This window comes from Bubalus bubalis, chromosome 6, assembly GCF_019923935.1.
Source record: "Bubalus bubalis isolate 160015118507 breed Murrah chromosome 6, NDDB_SH_1, whole genome shotgun sequence".
NCBI classification, from domain to species: Eukaryota; Metazoa; Chordata; class Mammalia; order Artiodactyla; family Bovidae; genus Bubalus; species Bubalus bubalis.
In genome coordinates, this window is record NC_059162.1 from 91,882,400 (window position 1) to 91,901,894 (window position 19,495).

The 19,495-nt window shown below is 50.2% G+C and overlaps 1 protein-coding gene across 2 annotated transcripts; it reads left to right on the forward strand.

Annotated features, from left to right (window-relative positions):
* The first annotated feature begins 1,194 nt into the window (after window positions 1-1,194).
* On the forward strand, window positions 1,195-11,828 carry LDLRAD1 (low density lipoprotein receptor class A domain containing 1). Of its 2 annotated transcripts, XM_006067217.4 has the most exons (6): window positions 1,195-1,310; window positions 1,825-1,879; window positions 4,577-4,705; window positions 6,790-6,927; window positions 9,054-9,182; window positions 10,551-11,828. In XM_006067217.4, exons 1-6 carry the CDS (start codon window positions 1,290-1,292, stop codon window positions 10,697-10,699), a joined length of 621 nt encoding a protein of 206 aa, XP_006067279.3. In that variant the 5' UTR covers window positions 1,195-1,289; the 3' UTR covers window positions 10,700-11,828. The 2 variants fall into 2 exon arrangements, with proteins under 2 accessions (XP_006067279.3, XP_044800921.2); XM_044944986.2 differs by lacking the exons at window positions 1,195-1,310; window positions 1,825-1,879 and having other exon boundaries at window positions 4,574-4,705; window positions 6,527-6,927.
* Window positions 11,829-19,495: the final 7,667 nt, after the last annotated feature.

The following is a 19,495-nucleotide window of genomic DNA, read 5'->3' on the forward strand; positions in this document are numbered from 1 at the left end:
AACCAGTACAGCCTCCTGGAAGAGTGGTCGGGTAATATTTGGTGAAGTTGGGGAGCCTCTGCAGGGTGATTCTAGATGTATGTGTATGTGTATTTCTAGAGAGTGTGTAAAACCTAGCCACTGGAAGCATACGCAGCATGTTCAAGAAACTGGTTGGCTCTGGGGAAGGAGGGAAGGAATAATACAACTGGGGAAAAAAAGAGAACTACAGTTTTGCTATACTTGATGGAAAGATGACTAAATTTTAACATTATTATCTCTGGATGGTGGGCTTCCCTGGTGGCTCAGATGGTCAAGAATCTGCTGCAATGCGAGAGACCCGGGTTTGATCCCTGGGCCAGGAAGATCCTCTGGAGGAGGGCATGGCAACCCACTCCAGTATTCCTGCCTGGAGAATTCAATGGACAGAGGAGGCTGGTGGGCTTGAGTCCATGTGGTGGCAAAGAGTTAAACAGGACTGAGCAACTAAGCACAGAAACATACACATCTCTGGATGATGGATACATGATTATTTGTTACATTAGTCTTCCAAATTTTTTGTATTTTCTTATGTTTTTAAATTTTGTTTTTCAGGGAAAGAGAGGGGGAAGAAGGGAGACATTAGAGCAAGTGGACTGAGTGGGTCTGGTACAGTGTTGGGTGCTGAGTGGGGAGGACAAAGAGATCCATCTACGGGGGCACCACTTTTCTTCAGGAACGAGGGGAAAAGAAGTTTAGAGAGACAGATGAGAAAGCTGAAACTTGGGTTAAGTGACGTATCATTTTAGTGGAAAATACATATTCTTTCCACATATGGTATGTATTTCATTGAACAAACATCAGTGAAAACATGATCCCTACTTTTTAGCCACTGGAACCTTAATTCTGGGTATTTCTGCCTGGATCTTCATGCAGCTGGGGGGGACCTGAGATCCTCCATCTCATCATTGATGTGGGGGAAAATCACACACTGAAAAATTCCCGGGTTCAGCTTCCCTCTCAACCCCGCACCGTATGACTCAAGGGCAGTTTCTCGCTCTCTGAACCTCAGGCTCTTCTGTCACATAGAGAATTCTGGCGTTGGACCGTGGCTGTCAGCCTGCAGAGGGGGAAGAGGCCAGGCTGGAGCAGGACCCTCCTGCCCTTTCCTCTTCTTGGGAGGCAGCCTGGGAGGAGCCTGCCCACAGGGAGGGTGCGGCCGGGAGAGGCCTCCTGTCCTTCCTCCTCCTGGCTGCCCCTGGTGACAGGCCAGGAACCTGCCGAGTTTTCTGCACTGCCAGGGCTGGAGACTGGAGCTGGGAGCCAGAGACATGAACAAGATCTTCCCCCAGGTAAGAGCTGCCCTGAGACGGTTCCTGACCTGGGCAGGGGGGCGGGATGCAAACCCCAGGCTAAGGGTGGGCAGTAAAGAGGGGAGACACTGAGGTGACTCAGGTCCCCTACCGCCCCGGAGGCTCTCTACCAGGTTGTAGGGAGACGCAACAGGTGAACCAGATACATGGTTCAGGTGGTGAGAGCTGGGAGGGGACAGGAGGTCAGGGGAGAGAATGATCGGCATTAAGGTGGTGCCTGGGGAGCTTCTCCAAGGGGGTACCCCCTGAGCTGGTTTGAAGGATGAACGTTTGCCAAATGGGCAGTGGAGGAAAAGGCTTTCCAGGCGAAGGGCACAGTTCAGGCAAAGGTGTGGGAACATAAAGTAGACACGAGTGTGGAGCAGCCAAGTGGGAGGGCCAGTGTTTCCACCCAAGGCTCTTGGTGATGCTTCTGAGAAACTTTTCAGTCTAGCTCCCTGAGGCTGGACCTCCCCTCACCTCAGCCCACCACACATTCTGTTCTCTTGGGCAGGGGGATGCCAATGGCAATGCTGCTGCTGGAAGCAAAGCCCTCCCTGGAGGGGAAGGTAAAGGCCGGGGGGCCTGGGGCCAGCCCCTCCCCTACATGGGACTCCCTTGATGCTGGGCTGTTGCTATGGAGACACAAAAGCGGCTCCCTAAGGCTCCCTCTGTCTCTCAGACCTCGGGCCCCGTTGTTGATGTCATCCATTCCCAGTGTCCCGGCCATCTGTACTGATGGCCATTTGCTAAATGCATAAGCACATGTGAGCACGTACTGTGTGCTGCCCACCCCACAGACATACTGTGCCCCCCAAACCCATACAGGAAAGAGCTCTAGAGTCCAGTCCCTGACTCATGGTGACCCAGGTGGGTCTCTACCTCTGGGGGATAAGGTGGGAGGGATCTCACGTTTATTGAGCACCTGCTCTCGGCCGCGGGCTCACCAAGTGACCAGGACAGTGTGGTTTACTTCTGTGGAATAAAGAAGAAAAGGACACTTTTATTGAGCACCTACTATGTGTCCAATCTTGACTCTCACTTGACCACTGAGGGGACAGACCCAGAGAGGAGCTACTACTAATAACTATCAGGGATCAAGGCCCTACCGTGTGCCCAGCACCATGGGGCCTCTTCTACACCCAATGGTCAGCTCTGAGGGGGTCTCCTGTAAGGTGCAATAGCAGATGAGGCAGCTGAGGTGACGTGAGGTCGGATGGTTCAGCCAAACTGGGATCCCACACGGATGGGAGGAGTGAGACAGGGTTCAAGTTCAAATTAGGGTCCCTAGGCTTGCAGAGCCCCAGTATCTTTTTGCTCCACACTGGCGCTCATTAATTTCAAGCCTGCTTCACGAAGGGCCTGGTGTGGAATAATGGCCTCCCTTTCCCATCTGTCCCCAAGGGGATAAGCACTTAAGGGCTTTCAGGCTTTAAAGTGCGACCTTCACCTGGCCATGGACCCCGAGACACTCCTGTGACCCCTCCTGCCCAACCTGTGCTGCGCAAATATTTGAGAAGCAGCTGCTTGGCCAACAGACCAGGACGCTTCTCCTTGCTAGCCTTCTCGCTGTCTCCCTGGTTACCCGAGTTTACAAGGGAGCCACCGACCAAGGCTGCAGGGAATGTGGGTTTTAGATTTATGCTGCGTCTCCTACCCTGTCTCCCTTCCCAAGGTACACCCATCCCAGGCTTCAGCCACACTTGCTGTCCCCCACATGCCATCGGGACCTCTACCCTCCTGCACTCTCTACCTGGACTGCACTCTCCTTGCACCTTCCCCTCACCCGCCCATGGAAATCCCATCCTCCTTCAAGCACCCAGAACACCTCATTTACCACATTGGTCACCTGGCTGTGTGAGCTGCTGGGGAACAGGTACTGGTCTGACTGATAGACCAGCACAGAGCAGGCTGCTCTGAAAATGTGAGTGGACCGTATGGAAGTGACCTGAACTGACCCGAACTGGGTTCTTCCCTGGATCTCTAGATCAGAACATTCCCAAAGCGCCTATTGTGTGCCTGCTGTTGGGCTGACCTCTGGGGACACATGCTCCTGCCCCTTCCCTCAGATAATAGTCCCCGGGGGACAGAGGAGTGTTCACACTCTTCTTTTTATGTGTCCAGACCTTGTCTTCTAAGTGCAACTGCAAGCTTTTGGAGGGCAAGGATCAGAGTTGTTATTGCTTTTATGTCCTCTACAGAGCAGGGTACCTAGTCACTCAGTCATGTTCAACTCTTTGCAACCCCATGAACTGTAGCCTGCCAGGATCTTCCAGGCAGGAACACTGGAGTGGGTTGCCATTTCCTTCTCCAGGGGATCTTCCCAACCCAGGGATTGAACCTGGGTCTCCCATGTTGCAGGCAGATTCTTTACCATCTGAGCCACCAGGGAACTTAGTAGGTCCCCAATAAGATTTTCTTTCATTATTTCACAAGCCAGAAAAAATTCAGGAGCAAAGTCAGTTAAAGGTGTCACTATCATTTCCAGATTGGCACATAGTAGATGCTCAATAAAGACAAATAGTAGCTAGAACCTTTATAGCACTTACTATGTACCAAGCCCTGTTCTGATCCAGTTCCTAGCTCAATCCTCTCAACAACTCTAATGTAGGCATTAGAGCCCCATTTCCCACATGAGGAAAACAGGCACAGAGAAATAAAGTGGCTTCTCAGTGTGGCCCAGCTGAAAAGTGGTGAAGCTGGGATTCCAACCAGCATCCTGGCAGGTTCCAGAATGAACAATTAGTTGACACCGTGGAAAGAGCACCAATTTTGGCAGCAAATAGATGTGGACTGACATAACAGCTCCACACAAGGGGACCTGGACTTTTCCTTCTCTGAGCTTCAGTTTCCTCATCTGTAAAATAAAAGTTGTCTTGAGTAATTAAAATAATGGCTGTGAAGGGCCTGCTTTGGTTTCTACCCTATGGCAGGAACTCAGGAAGCAGGTGTCCGTGTCTCCTTCCCTATCTCCTGAGGAGACAGACTCATGGAAGGACATGGGGGTTATGGGTGGAGCAGAGACCTGGGGCCCTCGTCCCGACTGCCCCTTACCAGCTGCTGGATGTGGGCCAGGGCCAGGCATTTGGTGGGGTGGGTCCACAGGCAGAGCTGAGAGCATCTCAGTGGGCTTGGGAGCGCCCTCCTCCAGGGAAGCCTGTCCTGCCCCAGCACCCTAGTGAAGAGGGACCACTTGTAGGGGTCAGGGCAGGGGTCCCTGGGCCCCCGCACTGGCTGCTCCATCACTGGTTTCCCACCCCACACAGCGAACTGCAGCCCTTGCTGCTGCTCACGCCGAGGGGCCTGCCTCTCAGCCTTCCTGATGCTCCTGCTGACAGCTCTCGCAGCTCTGATCGCCCTGGTCGCCATCCTTGGACCCCCGCCTCGCACGCCAGGTCAGGGTGGGGAAGAGAGAGTGGGTCAGACTTCATGGGAGGGTAGAGGGAACACAGAGCGATGGGGAAACTGATCCTGCCTGGCTTCTCCACAAAGTGACGTTTGAACAGTTCCTTGGGGTGCATGTACAGATACACACCAACACTGACACGCACACATCTCTGAGCTTCCATCTGCACATCTGTAGCTTGAGCTACTGAAGTGGACCCAGCTATGACGCCACCTCCTCCAGGAAGCCTTCCCTGCTTGCCTTGTTTAGGAGCCTTGTTTCAGCTCCCAGTGCTCTCACACTTCCTCTCCCCCAAGCCCAATCACCCTGAGTGGTATTGTCCCTCTGTGTGTCTGTCTCCACCACCAACAACGGGGACCTCTCCAGTCCATCCCTGAGGCCAGGCAGGCTTCAGCATGAGCCCCAACACCAAACGTGACCTCGTGGAGCTAACAGTTTGCAGAGTGACACGGAGGTTAACCCAATAAGCACTTTAAGGCAGGCTTAGTGGGAGCTCTGAGCGCCTGGGGCGGGACTCTGGCCAGTCCAGGGGTCAGGATGGGCACCTTGAGAAGTGAACGGCACTGAAGCATGAAGGGAAAGCGGGGTTGGTTGGTGGAGGGGGTGGTGGGAAAAGCATCCAGGCACAGGGAACAGCATGTGTGGGATGGGAGGAAATATGAGGAGAATGTCAGTGGACTCGATGGACAGGGCAGCGGGTAGGGCCGGGGGCCCAGGGCCCAGCGCCTCGAAGGCTGCACTGGGGAAGGAGGTCACCATGTAGAGAGCCATGGGAAGGAATTATCTGGGACTGGGGTGCACCAGACCTACCTTTCTGAGAGATATCTCTGTTGCCTAACAGGAGGTGCTAAGGGGACTCAGTGAGGATAGGGGTAGAATCCACCCTCGTGCCCGTGCATGGACACTGCGGGTAGATGTGAACCCATGAAGAGCTGCCTCCATGCATGCACCCGTGTGTCTGTGTGTACATGTGTGCAAGCATCCGTGTGTATGCACATGTTTGTATGTGCAGGTACATATCTATGTGTGTTTGCCCTAGTGTGTGCATGTCTGTGTTTGTGCAAGTGTGTCCAAGCATGTATGTCTGTGAGCAGTTGTGTGTGTGTGTGACAATGTGTCTCTGAGAGCCAACACCTCACACTAGCTGAGGCAGTTCCAGGAGATGAGCTGTGATTCACATGTGCACAGACCCACATAAACTCGCCCCCACCTCCAACCCCACACACGTGTGTCTGCGTGCGCAACCCGCAGAGCTGGACCTCCAGGCTCCTCTGTCAGTTTCTTTCCCCTAATTCTTTGGAGCAGCCCCAGGGCTGGGTGCTCCACGCAGTGGGACAGAGGGAAGACTCTTAGAGGGACAGACACTCAGATGGTCCCCACCAATCCTGGGCACTGCAGAGGCAGCCCAACCTCAGGAAAGAGAGAGGCAGCAGCCTGATTATTAGCTGTGTGGCCAGGCCTCTCGAACTTCACCGAGTCTTACTTTTCTCATCTATAACATGGGGCTAGTGATGGCATGTCACAGGAGGGTTCAGGGAAACAATAGAATAAAAATATGAAGGTGTTTGCAGCCTGTACAGCTGTCCCAGATATAAGGACTGTGGCATAACGGTCGCTAGCTGGCCCCAGGATGTTGCCTCTGACACCCTCACCTGCACCAGGAGCCCTGCCATGAAAACCGCATCACTAACTCGAGGCCTGTCCTGAGGAGCTTCCCGTGAGATGGTTGTTCAATAGTCATGGGAACCATGACTTTCTTTGCATTCTCTCTACGGTTATTTACACAGAGACTTTTATGTAATCTCCCCAGCAGTCCCACGGGGTGTGTGCTATGCTCCCCACTTTGCAGACAAGGAACCTGAGGCACAGAGAGGTCAGGTCACCTGCCCACGGTCACACAACCGGCAAGTGGTTGAACTGGGGCTTGCACGCCATCTTCGACGTTGAGCTCAGAGTCCTCCATGTGGCCCCAGCCCCTCGCTCCAGCTCAGGTGGGGCTCAGGGAGGGAGAACTTGGTGATGCCCTTGTGAACACCACCCTTGACCCTTCTGGGGCTCGCCCCGCCCACCCAGGGGCCCAGGCCTGTGTGACGCAGATGAACAGGACGGGCTTCCTGTGCGACGACAGGAGCAGCTGCATCCCGGCCAGCAGCGTCTGTGACGGCGTCCGCACCTGTGCCCACGGCGAGGACGAGGAGGAGGCCTTGTGCCGTGAGTACCTACGCCAGGGCCCCTTGGGAGTTGCCCTCAACTCCAGCTCTCCCTGCAGCCAGACTGAAGCTCAACCACCCTGAACATACCAGGCACCCTTGTGTGCTTCTATGCCTTTGGTTGTATACTGCCAGGAACATTTTCTCACACCCTGTCCCAGTAACATGCACACACATATGCTCACACGAGGGAATGCCTCCATTCTGGGTCTGGAGAAACTTTATGCAACCTCCTCCAAGAAGCCTTCTCTGACTCCCAAACTAGATGAAGTTCCCTTTACTGGACTCTCAGCCCCTGTGCTTACCTGTGTCCCAGCTCCAGTCACATTCATTGTCAATCTCATTTGGCATGCTTGCCACCCCCATCAGACTGTGAACTCCTCGGAGGCAAACCTAGTCTGCTTGATCTTGGGGCCCAGGGCTGGAACAGGGCTCTGCACAGAGAAATATCCGGAATGATTTGTTGAATAAGTGATGAAATCAGTGAATCAACCAATGAATGAATGGGAAGGTCTAATCCCAGACCTTAGACCTGACAGTTCTCAAGAGAGAGGAGTGTGGCAGTTGCCACAGAGGAGGGAAAGAGATTGGTGAGTTAGAGTGGGTGGGGTGGGGTAGCTTATGAGCAGAGGGTCGTTGTGTCGTGAGCCCTCAAGACCAGAAGAGATCTTAAATTCATCTAGCCCATGTTCCAGCTCACGCCCCAATCCCCTCTGCCACCCAGCCTCTGCTTGCACACTCCCAGGATAGAAGCTCACTACAACTTGAGGCAGCCGCTCCCATCACTCTGGTTTTCCAGTGGGGACGTCTCCCTTGTACTGAGTTTAGGGCTACCTCCCAATAGCACCCTTGACTGGTTCCAACTGTAACCTCTCATCAGCCCCTGCCCTCCAAGAACCACACGTCAATCTGTTTCCCATGACGGTGGCACTGCGTGGATTGGCGATTACTTTGTTGTCCCAAGTGAGTTTCCTTTTCCCTGAACTACCCTCTGAACTCCCAGTCACCCCATTGTGATTGGTTTTTCCCACCCCACCAGCATCCACAGAACACAAACAAACTGCCCGTGTCCCTCTCCCTGGACTAGCTCCAGAAACATCCGTGACACTTCCGGCTGGCTCTGGCCAGTCCAAGGAACAAAGACTTTTCCCCTCCTAAGTCTGGGTTATATCTCTAGTGATGTGGCCTGAGTTTGTGTTAATTTTTGGTAGCCCTGTCACACTGCTGTCCAACACAGAACCCACTTTCATGAAGGGTGCTCTGATTCCCTCTCACAAAACATGTGAACCCACATGCCCTGAGTTCCGGGATCCAAGTGCAAGACTTCACATTTATTCTTTTAAAAAATTATTTATTTTATTTATTTATGGCTGTGTTGGGTCTTCACTGCTGGTCTGGCTTTGCTCTAGTTGCAAAGAGCAGAAGCCACTCTCTGGTTGCAGTGCTCGGGCTTTTCACTGTGGTGGTCTCCCTCGTTGTGGAGCACGGATTCTAAGTGCAGGGGCTTCAGCAGTTGCAGCACATGGGCTCAGTAGCTGAGGCTCTCGGACTCTACAGCACCAGCTCAAGGGTTGTGGCTCACAGGCATAGTTGCTCCATGGGATGTAAAATCTTCCCAGATCGGGGATTGAATCGTGTCTCCTGCGTTGGCAGGTGATTTCTTTACCGGTTAGCCACCAGGGAAACTCCACATTTATTCTTGTTGTGTTCCAGTTGGAGGAAACTTCCTGGAGGTGTAGGAACTTGAACCTGGACTTGCAGGTGGGATGGTTTTGGACAGGTGTCAAGAAGGACATTTCTGGAGGGAGGAGCAGAGTAAGACATGGTGTGGATGGGAAGGAGCAAGAGCTGAGTAGGAGTGAGGAAGGGAGAAGCGTCTCTGGGCATCCTGTTGGATAAACAGGGAAAGAACCCTCCTCTCCCCTTGACTGACCTTCTCCCCAGGAAACCTTATCCTTGTGCCCTTCCTGGATGCTCAGTGACCTTGGGTTTGTCAGCGGTCAGGCTGGTCAGGACAATCTACCTCCATTTAGCCATGAGACATCTGCAGCCTGAATGTACCAGCCTGCCCGTACCTGAACTGAAGCCAGATGTGGACTTGCTCCTGCTTCATCTCTCCCTCTGTAGGAGCTGTGCCCCAGAGCCTCCCTGGCTTTCTTGTGGCTCACTGTGGAGACCCTGCTTCCTGGATCTACTCAGACCAAATGTGTGATGGGATCAACAACTGCGGGGACTGCTCAGATGAACTGAGCCCAGGTGGGGGTCTGGGCACAGGCTGGGCTGGGCAACTGGCCAAGCAGCGGCAAGAGGGCAGAAGTTAACCAGAGAATCTCTGAGGTTTCCCCTGCGTCCCCTGTTTTCATTCTAGGAAGATGTTTTCCACTTCTGCTTGAATGCCTCAAGTGGCAGGGTGCTCATTACCACTATAAGTGGTTCCTTCCAGAGAGTTATTTTTCTGTGGTGGGGAGCTTGGTTTCAAGGTCTCAAATGAGGAAGCCAGGGAGCCCAGAGGGCAGTCACAAGAAGGGTACTTACGTGGCCCAACTGGGGTTTGAACCTGGGCTTCCCTCATCTCCTCTGCACCACCCAGCAATCCTGTGAAGAAAGCAGGGCAGGAATCACTGGCCCCAATTTATATGTAGGTAAACTGAGGCCAGAGGGGAGAAGAGACTTAGTAAAATGAGTGATAAAGAGGGAGCTTGGGTATAAACCCAAGTCTCCCAACTCTAAGATTTGAGTTCTTTCACTGCCCCAGAGTTTGCTTCCAATCTCTTCCCTGGCATTCAACCCACAAATATGTTCTGAGCACTGTTGGGGCTGGCCTGGTGCCAGGTCCTGCTGGGGGAAAGCCAGGGGTCAAACATATGTCCTATTCCCAGGACTTACATGATGCTAGTGACTAAAAGTAGTGCCAGGGGTCCTGGAGAGGTTTTTGTTGGGTGGGGGAGGGGAGAAGAAATAATCAAGGGAGACTTCTCAGAAGAGGCTGTGTTCAAGCTGGCCTTAAAAAATGGACAGGGTTTCACTAGGCAGAGACTGGGTGTGCAGCGGGGAATGCTGGAGGCCCAGGGTCCAGGTTAAAGAAGGGAGGCCTGCAAGGTTCCCTCAGGGAGTTGTAAGTGGGCTGGTGGGACCAAATTAGGGTGAGAGAGGAGGATGGGAGATGACGGGCATTAATATTTGAACACTGACCGTGGGCCTGGCACTTGTCCTATCTTTCTTAGTAACGCTTGAGGTCACACGCAAAGTCACATAGAAGTTTAGCCCTTCTGGATGGCACACATATGATACATATGCCACTTCCTGCCGCTTTGGTACCTAAGGCAGATATTACTAGGCTTGGATACAGCCTCAGTGCTGTTCTCAGCTCAGTAATCCTAGTGGGGCCCACTGATGGATCACATGAGATGTACATGAGACAGGGTACTTGTCACCCTGCCGCAAGGATGCCACCCCAGGAGGCTCTGAGCTGAGTTGGGGAGTCTAGATTCTCTCTTCTGCAGGAAATAAGGAATACAGTCAACCTGTGTCAGATAGGGTAGGGCTGGGGGGCCTATGGCCAGCTGCAGGGCTTAGGAGTGCCCCGGTGCATGGGGCATTCCAGCTGTTCTTCTGTCTTCCCAGTGACTACCTGCCCGCCCTGCGGCCCTGGGAGGTGGCGCTGCCCCTCGACTGTTTTCAGATACTGCAGCTGTATCCCCAGGACCCTCTGCCGGGATCATGTGCAGCATTGCTTCGACTGGTCTGACGAGTACTCCTGTCCTGGCCCTTGACTGAGTCACCCAGGCCAGAGTGGGCTGCTGGCTGGAATAGGGTTGATAACCCTTCACATGTGCTATGAGTCCAAGAACAGAAAGGAGTCTTTGAGATCACGTAGAGGAATCTACACACCATTGTCTCTGAATAGGAATTGCCTCTCCTGCTTTCAAGTTTTTCAACCTCTGTTTGAATTCTTCCAGGATGGGGGGCTCATTACCATGTTAGGCAGCTCCTAACAAAGATGAGAGAAATCTGCTTCCATGATTTGTGGCCTGCCTCTGACGACACACAGAGGAAATCTGCTCCTTTGCTCCAAATACTGACCTTGCCACTCCTTGGAGAAAAAATAAGTTTTGAGCTTGAACACCAAGCTGAGAAGTTTAGACCTTCTGGATGGCACATATATGATATATAATGCCACTTCCTGCTGCTTTGGTACCTAAGGCAGATATTGCTAGGTTTGGATACAGCCTAAGTGTTTTTCTTAGCTCAATAGTCCCAGTGGGGCCCACTAATGGATCACATGAGATGTACATGAAACAGGGTACTTGTCACCCTGCCACAAGGAAGCCACCCCAGGAGGCTCTGAGCTGTAGGAAGAACAGCTTTTGGAGCCCCTCCTCAAGCCCTTCCATCCCCTCTCCTCTGGACCACTTCCACCCTCACCCCAAGACCACCTGCCCAACCAAACAGCCCAGGTTCCTTCAAGTAGGGATTGTATTTCAGTCCCGAAGCCTGAGTGAACCAGCTGTTTCTTGGCATACATTCCAGTTTTACAGCACCCAGGCAGGCAAAGATGGATATATCCATTAAACAGATGAGGAAACTGTGGCCCCCAGGATCATACAGCAAAGTCAGGCTCAGAACTGGGACTCAAACACAGTCCATGGTGTCCCAACCCCAAAGTCATTTCTGCTACCAATGTGACCCTATCTTGGCCGGGGTGTAGGCCAAGAGTCTCTGGGTTTAAAAATGTAATTGAGGGTCAGAAAGTGTCCCACCCTTATTCTGAAAGATGGACTTGGAATCTGGCCAATAAGAGGGTTCCTGTTGATGGAGACAGACATATCCCTGTTGGAAATTAATATAATCAATTCTATGTATCAGTCTTCTGTGAGTTTTGAATTAAAAATGGACATCTGAGAGACAGGTGAGCTCCAGTTCATTCATCGCCACCTGAGTCAATTCATTTGCTCACTGAACAGTCTCTGTGTGCCTGTTCTGTGCCAAGCCCAGTGCCAGGCACCCTGAAGTGAACAGACCTGGACCCCAGCGCCCGAGGAGAAGAAGGTGCCACGGAGGAGGCACCTCACACTGGAAGGACGGGTGGGGCAGCAGGAAGTGCTGGGCTGAGGGCACCAAGGAGGGGCCTTGGAGAGCCAGGATGTGGCCATATTTCTGACTCAGATGACCTGAGGGCCAGCTCGCGGAACAGGACACCTCAGAGACCCCACCTGAGCGAGGCTCAGCCTGGATTCTGGCACCTTTGGCTGAGTTTCTCTCCAAGGCAGCACAAATGGGGCACAGCCGGCATGCTCGCGGCATCCTCGGTTCCAAAGATTGATCCAGAGGAACTGACTGACCCCTGAGGAGGAAGAAAAGAAAAATCACTTGGACCAAGCGCCAGGGGGGCTATAAACCATGGGGTAACAAAGAGTGGGACACAACTGAGCAACTAAGCATAACACGGGGAACAAGAAACGGTCCAGCAGCTCACGCCCAGCATTCACATGCCAACAAGCTCCCAATGCCCGGAGCGTTGGTTGTTGAAAACAGGGTCACTGAGGAGAGGCCATGGGAACAAGAGCCTACACTAGCTCCCACTGAAACCACACAACTTAGGTTAGGGTTCATACTCAGCCAAAGCCCAGGCTGGGACTTGAACCCACTGTCTTTTAATTGAGGTCACACGCCTGGTCTCAGGACTTAATGAAGCTCCGGTTTTTTAGGTCTCTTCACAGAAAGAATCCAGGGAGAGGTAAGAAGTGGGTTTATTTAGAGAGATACATATTCTACAGACAGAATGCGGTCCACCTCAAAAGGTGAGAGTGGCCCTGGGAGAAACACTCCACACACAGAGCGTGGGCCATCTCAGAAGGTGGAGGACCTGAAACATGGGGTGGTTAGTTTTTATGGGATGGGTAATTTCATAGGCTAACGAATGGGAGGATTATTCCAACTATTTTGGGAAAGGGGAGCTTTCCAGGAATTGGCCCTCCATCCACTTTTTGACCTTTTATGGTTAACCTCGGAACTGTCGTGGCACCTGCGGGTGTGTCATTTAGCACCTGCTAGTGTGAGCGTACAGTGAGGTCCACTGGAAGTCAAATCTTCTGCCAAATTGGACCTAACAGTTCCAATCGGTCTATGTTGTATCCTCAAGGGCTATGCCATTCTTCTAAAGGTTGTGCCCTGACGGTGTTTCAATACCAGTCAGCCTCAGAGTTTCAATTGCAGGAGAGGCCCAGTTCCCGCCAGGGGCTGGTGGTGCAAAGGTTGGCCCCTGTGGGAGAGACGGGGAGACCTCAGTGGTCATTCAGTCCTGAGCTTCTTCAGTGGGCTGCGGCTTTCTCAGAAAAATGCTCAGAGGCACTCAGTTGCACATAATTCTACCCTCCGCTCCCAATCAAGGCCATCCATGGGCCTTTACAGGAAGGGGAGCCCCTTCCCAGGGCCTGAAAGTGGGCTCCTGCCTAACACTCAGAAATGAGTTGTCTGAGGAGGCACACAAACTGACAAAGCGAAAAACTTGACTGTGAGTGGGCCCCAGGGTGGAGAGCAACAGGGAACCCAGGAGGACTGCTCTGCCACATGCCCCAGTCGTATTATGGTAACGGGGCTAACTTCTGGGTTGTCTCTGGCCAGTCATTGTGTTTGGCCCATATTTGGTCTGACTCAGGGTCCTTACTGATGGGACCTCCTGTTGTGAGACAACTCATGAGCAAGTTATCATTGTGTCTGGCCAAGGTGGATGGTTTCAGTCAACCATTCCCTGACAGGCCCGTGGGGTTAAGATGTTTCAGTTTATAGGATGAAGAAACCAAAGCTGAGACCAACTTGCCTGAGTCCATTCAAGCATGTCAGTAGCAGGGGGAAACCAAAACCCAGCCTTCTGGGTGCACACAATTGGCACTTGCTGAGTGCTCACTACTAACCAGGCACCGTGCTAAGAAGAACTTTACCTCTCATCCTCCAACAAGGCTCCGAGGGTGGTACCATGCTTATGCAAGGTTTTAGAGAGGCCAGGCAGCTTGTTGAAGGGCGCACGACTGTGAGCGCAGAGGCAGGGAAACAGAATCCTCAGGGTCACCCAAAACAAAAGCCTTTCCTTGCCTCACCCCCTCATTTCTCACTTGGTCTCCTAGGTCTTTCCCGAGTTACAAAGAGCAGACTCCAGCAGTTACTATTAATAACTAGGGATGTGAAGAATATAGAAAAAAAGGAACAGCAGTTAAACAAGAAAAATAATGAGAAAACGAGAAAACAAGGAAATTTAAGAAAGAAAAGTAATAATAGTTCAGGGATAAAACAGAGTCCTACTTCCACCTCAAGGCATAAACATAACAAACTGATGCCTATCTTTGAGTTGTTCTGTAGCAACTAAGACCCCCCCCACACTCAGCTGGAGGCTGGTGACCACAGACTGGACACAAGCACTAGACCCCAGACTCTCCAGAACCAGAGGGTGGATGGTGAAGATTCCTGAAACACCACACTGTTACTTCTCAACCAACCAATGAAAAGAAAGTCAGGAATCCTGGAGCCTTCATCTGCAATGCTGCCTTTAAAAATGCTCCCCTGTAAAAATAAAATGCTCCCCTGAAAGCCATTGGGGAATTCGGGTCTTTTGAGCCTAAGCTGCCTGTTCTTGCTTGACCATGCAATAAACCTTTCTTTCCTCTAAACTCTGACACTTCCATTCATCTGGCCTTACTGTGCCTCGGGCACATGGACTTGGGTTTGACAACACCAGGAGTCTGGACATTTAGCTATGGCAGTTGGCTGTTTCATGCTAAGTTTCGGGAGGTCTGGGAAGCTTCCAGTGGCAGTGACCCCTGAGCAGGGCCATGGAGGAGCCAGAGACAGGGCAGACCAGGCTGAAGAGCTGCAGGGTGCCAGTGCAAGGAGGGAGCCTAAGGGCATGAGAAGCAGTCCCTCGCGGCTGGAGTATAAAGAAGAGTCTTGGATTCTGTGCAGGATGGGTGAACTTGACCCTGGACATGCAGGGTGCTGGCAGAGGTTTTCAGCAGAGAAAAACACATTTGCTTCCTTTTCCTGGAAGAGAGGCTGCAGAGGCTCTCCTCAGAAGGCTTTCCTCTGTACATGGATGTCATGACCAGACTACTTTGCAGGCAGGAGGGGGAGAGGAAGAGCCAAAAGGTGAATTCCCCTGGGAAACAGTAAAGCTTCCAGCAGAAGAAAGGGCAGGGCCTTTAATGAGTATGTCGACAGAAGGAAAATATACAACTAAAAGTTGCAAGTTAAGTTTTACTCAGGGACCTTACTGAAAACTATAGTCCAGGAGACAGCCTCTCAGACGGGTCTGAGGAGCCACTCCGAAGAGATAAGGGAGGACCCTGGATATACAGGTTTTTTTTTTTTCTTGCTGGGAACACAAACAAAAACATGTAGTTGAACATCAAAAAATTACTGCTAATCACAAAGAAAAGACATTTCAAATGAATGATTTTGGCACTTTTCTATGCATGGGAGGATACAAGACTCTGGGTTCACTGAAATCATTCTTTACATATGCATCGTAACTGTCTCGGGCCAGTAACCAAAGCACAGAGTATTTCCTGGTTTTCTCCATTCTATATTCCCCTCACAGTGCACCATCGGTGGGAGGCTGCAGTGGCTAATGGTTTGATCTTTACAGAAGTGGTATGTATAGTGGGCACCACTCTTTGTTTACTGGAATGGCAGGCAACAGTCCCTGTCTACAAATATTAGCAATATTTGGTGAGCATTTAGCACATGCCAAGCACTATTGCAAATTTCTATGTCTTAGCTCTTGTACCTCATTTTATCTTACCCTCATAAAGGAATCTAGCTTGGTATTCGTACTTCACAGGGGCTAAGACAGATGAAGTTCCTGGACTAAGACCACACAGTTTTTAAAGGGTGGTGCCAGGATCAAACCTTGATAGGCCCAAGCCCAGAGCCCACTACCTCCACTCCTTGATGGCTCACTCTTTCTTAGCCAGGACTCCCTAGAACAGAAAGCTGGAGCCTGCACCAGAGGAGGCAGCCTGTCAACAGGAGGTGGCTGGTGCTGACAGAAGAATGGTGTTTGTTCTTTTCTGGTTTATTGGTTCTTCTTTTCAGAAAGAAGCAGGTGCTGTAGCAACCTCCCAAACAGCATTCCATAAGCTAGTCCAGGAAGCCACAGAGCCCAGGGTGATCAGCCAGGCCCCTCCCTTGGTTCACATCAACAGAACAGGGGATTTAATGTCACAGCCTGCAGAGAGAACTCAGGCAGCCAGCGTCAATATTTGCCATGTCCCAGCCTCCCTGGCCCCAGCTCCAAGATCAGTACGTTAAGTACAACAGGTTCTTCTCTGTGCAAATACACAGGGATAGATGAATGGAATTTAAAATGGCTCAGGCTTCGCCACAGGGTCTGGACTGGAAATCTGGCCTGGTTTAACCTTCTGCCATCACTGTTTGCCTGGGGCTCTCCATTCATCCTGAAATTCACTGAACCACATACATCAGAGCTGGTAAGAAGCTCAGAGTCCAGCCAGATTTCTGGTAGGAAGACACTGCTTCCTGGAGAAGTAGAGAGGGAGGGGACCAGCCCAAACTGGCACTGCCTGGTAGCCATCTCTGGGATTCTGAGGGCCACCCAGCAACTCCAGGCCAGGCAGAGCGATTTCTCTTCTAAAAAAAGCGATTTCTCTTTTTTAAAAAAGTTATTTAAAAACACACACTTTTATAGTTATATTTACATTTAGTGAAATATGCAGATCTTGAGTGTATAGTTCAGTGAGGTGTTTTTTTTTTTTTTAATTTGGCTTCGTTGGGTCAATTGTGGCATGGAGGATCTTTCATTGTGGCTCATGGACTCTCTGATTGCGGCACGAGTCTCAGTACATGTGACGTACAGGTTTAGTTGCTTCGTGGCTTGTGGGAACTTAGTTCCCTGACCAGGGAACAAACCTGTGTCCCCTGCATTGCAAGGTAGATTCTTAACAACTGGACCATCGGGGGAGTCCCTCAGTGAGTTCTTTTTAAAAAAACAAAAACAAAAAATAGGTTTATTGAAGTATGATTGACAAACAGTAAGCTATACATATTTAAAATGTACTCTTTCATAAGTTTTGGCACACATATATACCCATGAAACTATCACATAATTTCATGTCCATCGTGAACATATCCATCACCCTCAAGAGTCCTTGTGCCCCTTGGTAATCCTTCACTCTCACCCCACCCTGATCCTCACTTCCATATTTAGACAACCACTTCAGAGTACATCATGAGAAACGCTGGGCTGGAAGAAGCACAAGCTGGAATCAAGATTGCCAGGAGAAATATCAATAACCTCAGATATCCAGATGACACCACCCTTATGGCAGAAAGTGAAGAAGAACTAAAGAGCCTCTTGATGAAAGTGAAAAAGTTGGCTTAAAGCTCAACATTCAGAAAACTAAGGTCATGGCATCTGGTCCCATTACTTCATGGCAAATAGATGGGGAAACAGTGGACACAGTGGCTGACTTTATTTTTGGGGGCTCCAAAATCATTGCAGATGGTGATTGCAGCCATGAAATTAAAAGACACTCCTTGGAAGGAAAGTTGTGACCAACCTAGATAGCATATTAAAAAGCAGAGACATTACTTTGTTAACAAAGGTCCGTCTAGTCAAGGCTATGGTTTTTCCAGTGGTCATGTATGGATGTGAGAGTTGGACTGTGAAGAAGGCTGAGCGCCAAAGAATTGATGCGTTTGAACTGTGGTGCTGGAGAAGACTCTAGAGAATCCCTTGGACTGCAAGGAGATCCAACCAGTCCATCCTAAAGGAGATCAGTCCTGGGTGTTCATTGGAAGGACTGATGTTGAAGCTGAAACTCCAATATTTTGGCCACCTGATGTGAAGAGCTGACTCATCTGAAAAGACCCTGATGCTGGGAAAGATTGAAGGCAGGAGGGGAAGGGGACGACAGAGGATGAGATGGTTGGATGGCATCACCAACTCAATGGACATGAGTTTGGGTAAACTCTGGGAGTTGGTGAGGGACAGGGAGGCCTGGTGTGCTGCGGTTCATGGGGTCACAAAGAGTTGGACACAACTGAGCGACTGATGTGAACTGATTTTCCATCAGTATAGGTTAGTTTGCACTTTTCTAGAATGTTATGTAAGGGAAATCATACTGCATATATTGTTCTTTTGGTCTCTCTGGTTTCTTTCACACAGAATAGTTCTTATGAGATTCGACCACGTTGTAGCAAGCCCATAGTCACTGCTTTTTATTGCTGAGTAGTACTCCATTATGTGGATGTACCATCATTTGTGAATTCCAGGCTTAAGAGATGCACTCTCCATTTATCCATTCATTTGCTAATAGGTTTTAGGCTAGTCTCAGTTTGGGCTATTACAAATGAAGCTGCTCTGAACATTTTTGTATAAATCTTCGTATGGACATATACTTTCATTTATCTTGGAAAATAGAATGGCTGGATGTGGTAGGTGTATGTTTAACTGTTTATGAAACAGTTTGTTTTCCAAAGTGGTTGTATCATATTCTTACCGACACTTGGTAAGATGGGTCTTTATTTAATTTTAGCTGTTCTAATGGGTAGGTGGTAACATCTCATTGTTTTGCTGTTATTTGTTTGGTTTGTGAGGGTTTTGGCTGTGCTACTGGACCTGCAAGATCTTAGTCCCTGACCAGGGATAAACCAGTGTCTCCTGCGTGCAACCGTGGATTCTTAACCACTGGACCACCAGGGAAGTTCTAGCAGCATCTCAGTGTGATTTTACTTTGCATTTCTCTAATGACTAATGACGTTGAGTATCTTTTCATGTGCTTATTTGCCATTCATATATCTCCATTGGTGAAAAGTTTGCTCAAACAGTTTCTAATTGCTTGCTTTTTCATTATTGGGTTAAAAAAATTTTTTTTAATTTATTGTGGCTGTTCTGGGTATTCATTGCTGCACGGGCTTTCTCCCTACTTGCAATGAGCAGGGGCCACCTTTTGTTGAGGTGCTAGGCCTTCTCATTGCCGTGGCTTCTCCCATCGTGGAGCACAGGCTCCAAAGTGTTCAGACTTCAGTAGTTGTGGCACATGGGCTCAGTAACTACAGTTCCTGGGCTCTAGAGCACAGGCTCAGTAGTTGTGGTGCATGGGCCTAGCCCCTGTGCAGCATGGGATCTTCCCAGACCAGGGATCAAACCCGTGTCTCCTGCATCGGTGGACTCTTTACAACTGAGCCAACAGGGAAACCCCATTACTGGGTTTTGAAAGTTCTTTATATACTTGGAACACACACCCTCTGTTAGATTATCATTTGCAAATACTTCTTCCAGTCTATGGCTTGTCTTTTCCTTCCCTTAACAGTGTCTTTCAAAGAGCAAATTTTTAAATTTTGATAAAGTCCAATTTGTCAAATTTTTTCTTTTATGGATCATGCTTCCAGTTGTTGTGTTTAAGAAAAAATTACCTAATGCAGGTCGCAAAGGTTTTATACTATATGTTCTTCTAGAGTGTTTATAATTTTAGGGTTTTTTTCTTTCCAAGAAAAACTCCATTTTATAATGGAATGATAAAAAAGCTCCATTCTTTTGTTTAGATAAATTTCAG

Excerpts from the sequence above, each read along its gene's own strand:
- LDLRAD1 (XM_006067217.4), top strand. The coding sequence starts at position 1,290 with ATGAACAAGATCTTCCCCCAG. Across the intron at positions 1,311-1,824 it reads TGAACAAGATCTTCCCCCAG|GGGGATGCCAATGGCAATGC; the intron begins GTAAGAGCTGCC and ends TCTCTTGGGCAG. Across the intron at positions 1,880-4,576 it reads AGCCCTCCCTGGAGGGGAAG|CGAACTGCAGCCCTTGCTGC; the intron begins GTAAAGGCCGGG and ends CACCCCACACAG.